Source organism: Mycetomoellerius zeteki, unplaced genomic scaffold, assembly GCF_001594055.1.
Source record: "Mycetomoellerius zeteki isolate Tzet28-1 unplaced genomic scaffold, Tzet1.0 scaffold290, whole genome shotgun sequence".
Classification (NCBI taxonomy): Eukaryota; Metazoa; Arthropoda; class Insecta; order Hymenoptera; family Formicidae; genus Mycetomoellerius; species Mycetomoellerius zeteki.
Window position 1 is genome coordinate 25053 of NW_017257272.1, and position 8412 is coordinate 33464.

At 38.2% G+C, this 8412-nt stretch overlaps 1 protein-coding gene across 2 annotated transcripts in view; it reads left to right on the forward strand.

Annotated features, from left to right (window-relative positions):
- The first annotated feature begins 632 nt into the window (after positions 1–632).
- Positions 633–8412, forward strand: part of ena (ENAH actin regulator enabled) — an 18081-nt gene continuing 10301 nt past the window's right edge. For both annotated transcript variants that reach the window (XM_018450649.1, XM_018450650.1), the window contains exon 1: positions 633–840. In XM_018450649.1, the coding sequence (XP_018306151.1) occupies positions 836–840 (5 nt within the window). In that variant the 5' untranslated portion in view covers positions 633–835. The remainder of the gene's footprint in view (positions 841–8412) is intronic.

An 8412-nucleotide genomic window follows, 5' to 3' on the forward strand; every position in this document is an offset into this window, starting at 1 on the left:
CGTCGATGATATCTCCCAATCGGGACTCGGCTTGACTCGGCCGTCGCGTCGCGTCGGCGAGTTATTGCTGCAGATTATTGCGTAATGTCGGTAACGCGGGAACGTTTTAATCTGCATCAGACATTATCTATATATTCTATGACTGCAGACCGCGCCGTTATTCGCTACAAGGGCTGCAGGTACTAAAAATCTGCAGAATACATGTACGTAACGTCAACTATACGTTTTCAGTACTCACACTTCACAGCCAAAGAGGCCAACCAACAACCAAAGAATTTAAGTAGTTTAAATTCAAAAGAGCTAGAGCAGAGCCAGAGATTTTAAGGGGTCCCCGTCGCGCCTCCTGCTGACGGATGTCGGAATTTCTCTGTAAATTGCGCAACTGCACGTAACTTGATCGGTCGCCGTGCGCGTCACCGCGGGCTTACTTGGTGCACAGCACGACGCGCTCGAGCACTGGCGCTGCTGGCTAGCAGACTCGTAAGCTGCAGGCCAGGCTCGCCGCCTGTCTCACTGCTCACGGTGTTGTGTGCGTGCGTGCGCGTGTAGGTGGGTGGTAGCCTGGTAGCATGGGTGCAATGGTAGGGAGTCGGAATTCGGATTTCGGAGTCGGCAACATCGGCAATGACGGCAATATGGCCGGCCAGATGTGCAGCGGCAGGGTGTCACGGTGGTGTTAGTGCCGCGCGTTAGATTCATTCTCGTTATTTATATGTCGAACTACCGCAAATCTTGTCCGAATCTCGCGTGTTTTCATGGGCTCGGTGATATACTGTGTAGAAGCAGGAATACGGCTTGCATGAAGGCATAGCATACGCTCACCGGCCAAGCAAACATGAAGTGAGTAATGCATATACATGACTGCGATCGCGCCAGGAGAGAGAGAGCGTCGATGGACGGAGCGATCGGAGCACTACCGAGTTCTTCCTCGAGCCGTGCTCGTCTCTTTCCCCGTCTCTTTTCGCGACTTATTTAAATCCCACGTCGTGCGATTCGGTCGCGCCTCCTGAGCTAGACGCCAATTGTAAGAACGGTACGCCGAGTCGCTCCGCTCCGCTCCGCTCCGCTCCGCGCCGCGCCGCGCCGCGACAGGACGTTCAATATCGGCCGATCCTTTCGAATGCCTCGTGCCTCGACCCTCCGACGTCTACGTCCGTGTCTTGGCTCGCACGGCTGTTCGGCTGTTTCAACCGCAAACGTGCAATGTATCTGCGTTCGGACAAAGAGGATATCGATCACGCGTCGGAGGATTTGGAAATCGGAGGGCGGACGCGGACCGTTCCTTTAATTCGCAACCGTTTTTTAAATCCCTACTCGACTTCGGAAGGGAATAGCCCGTCTTGGACGGAGGACGACGAATGATGACGAAGGGCAAGGACCGTAACGATTTTTGACAGCGTCCAACGATGGGGCGAGAACTGCGAGAACGCTTCCCTTCGCTCTCTCTCTTTCTCTCTCTCTCTCGCTCGCTCGCTCGCTCGCGCGCATACTTGCATTTGCTTTCGCGAGCGCTTCGTAGTGCTTCGTAGAGTCGCGAATCCTGCCTGCCTTGCCTTTCAAAAACAGCGACAAGTTCGCCACCCATCGTCTCCCTTTTTTCCTCTACCTTCCCTTGCGCCCCTTTCCCGTTGCGCCGTGCGCGGCTGGGCGGCTGGGTGGCTGGGCGCGTGGACGTAAGTATAGTTGCCCGACGCGTCTTACCATGTCACGTACGATTCTTACTTGCATCTGCCGAGCGTCTTTCAAGGCACCTGCACCCAAGTCATCTAAATTTCTTACCGAGCATTTCTTCCCATTTCCACGAATATCGCTCACTTTTTCTAATACCGACGGTAAACGGTTTCATGTTCATTCGAAGAATCTACTTGTGATAACGTTCGTTTCAAAATTATCTATCATCCTACTGTCGATCCGTTTCTTTAGATTACTTTAGAAGAATCGGATAAATCTTATTGTTAGATGAAAACATTTTTTTACAACTCTATCGAGTATAGGATAATTTCGAGTGTTTTCCTCCATTTGGTAACGCAAGTCGATGGACTGTGTCATAACATTCTATCTTTCTTGACGTTCAATGAGTAACAGAACATGTCGACTTGTCAACGCCAAACGGAAAGTACTCCAAACTAATGTAATACCGAGTGTTTGTCAAAAAATTTTGTCATCCAACAGCAAGATTTATCCGATGGAGAAGATTCTCCATCTTCTGCTTCTTGTTTGTAGAGACCAAATTTGAACTGAAAAGCTACGTTTGAAGGTCTCTTGCGTCTGCAAAAACATCTCAATGTTTCGCTTCAATTTCGCTCGCTCGTATATATCAGATTGCGTCGATATACATACATATATACTGTACTGCTGTCGCGAAGCAGTCGCGTGACGCATGAAAAAATGCGAAATTGCGAAGGTTGAAGATATCGCGATTACTTGCGTCTTGTAGCGTATGACTGAAACGATTTGGATTTCCGTGGAAATATCTAAAATGCCAAAGCGGATATGTGTATTATATACGTTTCGAATAATATTTATGAAATATTACTACAGGAAAGAGTTGCCGAATGCGTACTGATCGCCTAAATCGTGCCTCATCAATATTTTATATTATTAGTTAATATAGGCAATATTTAGTAACGATAATGCAAAATATATGAGAAATGAGTAATATAGACAAAAATATAACATCCTACATCTTGTTTTATGGATGTTAGCGGCGTTTTAAAAAATCAGATATATCTGATATTAATTTTTAATCAACTTATGTAGCTGATAACAACGCGATCATCCCTTTTTATTATAAATTTTTGTATTTTTATAAAAGAAGATTTATTGTAGAGTATTTTACATTCATTGTATATACATATTTGCAACCATTGTAAAGATTAAATCGATATTTTTACAAAATTCGTCAAGTTTCCTGAATCGTACTATCAAAAGATAAGGCTGATAACTGACAATAATAAAACTATAATAATTGATATCAATGTAAATATCAAGTGCAAAACTATATTTAAGCAAATTTTTTTTGGTGTAATTTGTTTTTTTATTATTGTTATTTAATAATTATAAAATATTTGATTTTCTTCAATAAATTATTAAAATTAGGTATTAATTAATTACTTCTATTATTAATATCTTATATTTTTAATTGTTTTCATTCATAAATTCAATAGGTATTTCAAAGGAAATACGATAAAAAAATACCAATAGGTACGATTTAGGCGATCGGTTGCAGCATGTTACAAAAAGATTTACAACAAATTAATTTGTTATTGATGGAAAGTTAAACAAGCGTGTAATAACAAGCGTCCAAAACCTCAAGCTACAATTTCTAATGTTCATTTGCATATAAAACACTGCCAAATGGAAAATATAATAAAAAATAGGTTAAGAGTGGTACGCATTCGGCAACTTTCCCCTATTTACTTTTAACTCGTTCACACGATTGGGAATCGCTTTGTTAGTAAAGTTAATAAGGAAACGGTCGAAATTGTCCCTTTAGATTTTAATTAGTTTTGTAATCCACACGTGTTGTGGGTTAGAAAATGGAATCACACACGCATTTTCCCATGTTTCCCGCGCCATTATTCGTCTGTTTCAAACAGTCGCGTAGACTTGAAATAAATATTTACACGTATGTATATATATATATTCCCGTAACAGTAGATAAATTGGATTGCGTCCAACATTTAATGCTATTAACAAACGGTTGATATTATCTAATATTTAATAACGAACGAATTGACATAGCGCAGATTTTGCAACCTTGCCTATTGTACCATGACTAGCGTGAATTCAGTAATTACACCACGGCGTGCTCAGCCAGCATTACATGCCATAACTGAACTCGGCAAACGATTCTTGCATCTTGTTTTTGAAAAATAACGCAAAGAGATGCGATCAAAAAATTTGTCTAATAACATCAGCATCTGTATAATATATACTCGTATATACTCGTATAATAATAATACGTAATTTTTTTTTTTTTTTTGCAGTATAAAAACGAAAGATATACCTCTCCCGAAAGGTATAGCTGAAAACATTTTAATCGTTTATTTAGGCACAAATATACGGTAGATTTAATAAACATCGCTTTGATCGAAACTCGTATAAACCATATAAATAACAATATCTGCAATGTAAAAATTTGCATGGATGAAATTCTAATTCTGAATTTTAATTTTTGCAACGTGCTCCGTATAGTGACAGGAAGGTATGTATACGAATATCGAACGCTTTTCGACGAACACACGATGACTTCATCCCGATAATCCTTTTCTTTCGACACATGGGATGTCTTTCATTCTAAAAAAAAAGAAAATTTTGATATTTTTTTATTTTCTAAGAAAGTGGGTCAGTTTATCGACTTTTTCAAACTTTTCTTTCACATTTTAATTTTTAGTATAAAAGATTAATGCTTGTGTTTCCACCAAGTGTAGATTAATTTTAATCTCGATTCAAGTTACTCTTAACTTTTTTTTAATTTTTAAAACTAAAAAAAGATAAAGTGAGATTAAAGTTAATTAGTAGAAACGACGGTCACATATCCTACTGCAATTGTCGCGTCTCCAATGTCATGTTCCCAAGTAAATGCATGTATTACACTTTTAGGCGTTTCGTGAACTGTCGAGAACTCGTTACAATCTCGGGGTTTTTGGTCACTGAGTATCGAGCGTGTGAGACGCGAAAAGTCAGCGCGGCGAAGGCCGCGAGCGACTTCCGTTCAATTCCACGTCATTCTGTCTTGCTTTCGCAGAGATGGTTAAAGAAGGAGGTAGCCGAGCCTCCTTCTCGACCTCATCTTCGTTCGTCCGCGTTTCGATCTTCCTGCGGTCGATATACGTATACATATATCATATATGCATGTATATATAGATGCATGGGCCTTTCGTGATAATATTCCGTCGCCGAGCGATTTTTCCGTCTTCGAGCAGATTTAATAACCACACCTGGAGGATCCATGCAAACGTTTGCTCAAGTAACAAGTGTCCCTACATTCTCATCGCGTGTTTGGAGGTGCGAGTGTGCGAATAAGGTTCTCTTTATAACGATTTTGCAACTGGATCGACGTTTTCCGAATTGTACAAAAGCAACGTGATATCTTTTGCACGAATAAAATGTTTAAAACCTTTTTTTTTTTCGTGAAATTATTTACTTGAATTCAAATAGTATCGACATTCTAAGCGTCAAAATGTTTTCGTGTAATTAATATCTATTATTTTATTCATCAATTCAGTCAGCTTCATTTTTCCGATTGGTTCCGTGTAACCAATTGGTACAACTTTAGTATTGCCAAGACGTTTAATCAAATCAAATAAAATTACCACACGATGACTTTTCATTAATTTTTATTAACATTAAGACGAGCTCGATCCCAAATGGTTGTGACTCATTATCACCAGATATGATCGGTTGGCGATAGAACACCCTATATATACCTGCCGGAAATGTTACGTTTTATGCATTAGCGAGTACGATGATCCGGAGCGTTTTCAGCGTGTGTTGATGCCCAATACATACATATGTATTATATATATATATATATGTATATATATATATATATACACCTACACGCGACCGACCACACTATAGCTCTCCTACTGAGGAGAGAACAAACCGTCGTATAGTATCCCACTGTCATTTGCTAAACCGTGGGTAAAGCCGCGTAATGGCTTTCAATTTCACCTTCAATAACCAAGCTTAATTAATTTTAATGCTGCGATATGATGCAGATTGCTCGAGTAACCCACTTTTACCCTCGTTTAACCAGCTTGGATTTGAAGGGAGCTAGCTTTGACCTATTCGCATATTATATATTCTATATTGCAAAAGTCGCGATATAATATGTGTACTGATACAAGATATCACTTGAAAGCTAAATAAGAATAATCAATTTCAACGCATGACAATGAATTATTAAAGACAAAATCAAAACATTGAGAGTAATTTCGAATTTCATTCACTTCCACATGCATTTTTTAGTTGCATTTATATACAGGATGTGTGCAACATGATGGTGACTTGGTACATATCACCCTCAAATACATGTATATGTATAACTTGAAGGCTGCACGTTCCTTTGTTAAATTTCCATTGTCGCGTCCACCATTGTGTTACACCTTGCGCCGACTGGGAAAGATTTTTCCATGGCCACTTTCTTATGCACTCTTATGCTTGCATAAAGAAGGAGAGAGATTCTTGTGCTTCTTTACGTTCTTTACGCGTATACGATATCATTGTGCAAACGCAAACGATTGTAACTCATTTGATTCAATTTCGATTTTATTCTTTGAATGTGTAACGTAAGAGTATAAATATACTTTTTCGAAATGTTTATTTCCACCAAATTTAAGCTTTACACGGCTCTCCCTCGGCGGATTATTCATCTTTTGTATCACGTGGATGCTTCCATCCATCTTCATCGTTCCATCCTTTTATATCTTCACTCATCTTAACATTCTCGGAAAATTTGATGAAATTATCTTTACTTATTTTTGTATATAACAAAGTGACTGACCAGCATTGCAACTCTGACCTCAAAATCGTCTGCGTTATTGATATGTCGAATCATGAAAAATTCTGTAAGATGATTTAAAATCTGTTGGACAAAGCTCTGCGCAGTATCAAGTATTCGTTTCATTGTTGAAATCGAAAGAAATTGCATTCCAGATTATAAGTATATGAGAGTTAGAATCCTGAAGTTAGGGCTCGTGTTACGAGCCATATGTACGAGAGGAGGAGAAGACTACTCGAGTGTCGACTTACCCTATCCAATTAATGTTGACGCATGGTTATACCTACCTGCCAAATGCTACTTTCGGTGATCGTATTCGTTTCATTATGGTGAAGCCACGAAGCCATATACACTTCTTTAGGCGTTGAAATTACCACCTTATTCCAAAAAATTAAATTATAAGCGATTTTAACTCAGCTTCTGTCAATGCACGAGTATACTTGTATCGAATTTTCAACAGTAAACATTTTTATATTTTTATGTAAACTTTGTTATGACGTCTAAAAAAAAGAATTCATTCTTCGAATAACAAAGAACAATCTTGTAGAAACTTTATTTCGTTTTTACGGAAACCTTGTGAAACACGGTAGTGAAAAGGTGAAAAATTATTCATTAACAGAACGATTATATAAACAAAAAACTCTCACAGTATATATAATATAATAAATGTGTCTTGCAATGCCAGACATCTCAGAAATATTTGGCAGAGATCAAATTTTAATGGCTAAATTATTTTGCAATAAAATATTTTACGATTAAAGGATTATAGGTACGATATTAGAATTCCCTGGTAAGAAAAGTTAGAATGATTGAGAATGATAGAAAAATCCTATCGTTTTGAATATGGAATCTGGTTCGTGAATTCACTGATTTGAAAGATCTTATAGGAACCTTGTACAAAATCTTATAGAACCCGATAAAATATGATAGGATCCATATCCGGTCGCTCGCGAGGTCGATAGAAAATCGACGATAAAAAATGATATAAACTTATAGAAAACGATACAAATTGATAGAAATCCAATCGTTTTCTCTATCAACTTTTTTTACCTGCAGGATTTAAAGGCGTTAAAATAATTTGTAGAGACCCGAAAGCCTGTATCAATTTCCCCGTTATCGGGTCTGACGTGTCGCTCGTCGGATCGGTCTGATAAACCAAGTGTCGCTGAAAATGCGTCAGTGCTCGACGAGTTCCGTTTAAACGTTTTCTTTCGATAAGAGATAGATACGAATCGGTCGCGGAAGTTCGCCGAGTCGAGAATCGGAGAATTAATAGAGTCGTCACGATTGGATTCGTCATTGTCCGCGGTGTGAGACTCGTATAAACCATAAACCACTACCAACCAGTTGTATGAAAGCGAAACGTAATAGCGAAGCGTGCTCGCCTTTGCGACGTAGAAAATAAATTCGATATCCAATGTCGTATGCAGTCGTATGTGTACCGTCACTTCAATCGCCACTGCTTCCTCTCGCGCAGAGTACTTTTGTTCTCCTTATACCACGATATATCATACAATGCAACGAGATAAAAACGCGACAAAAACCGCGACGACGCAGATTGTCATTAAACTTTTATGACATTTCTCTCAGTTTATTTAAATTGTAATTTATTATAAAAGTATAAATATTATTATTTACGATTTAAAATGCGAATAAAAATAAGATGCGCTTTTCTTATAAATTTGCTGAAATTTATCAATTTACTGAAATTTGAACAAGAGATTTAAAATTAAAATTAAGTAAAAAGGCTCAATAAATTAAATAATATAGGGGAACCTGGGGTATAATGGTTATAGTTAGATTTTTTCAAGTTTTAAACATATTAAAGATAAATAAATCAACTTTGTTATATATTAAAATATTTTTTGAAGTATTTACTATAAGGAAAACTTAAGTTTTACTGC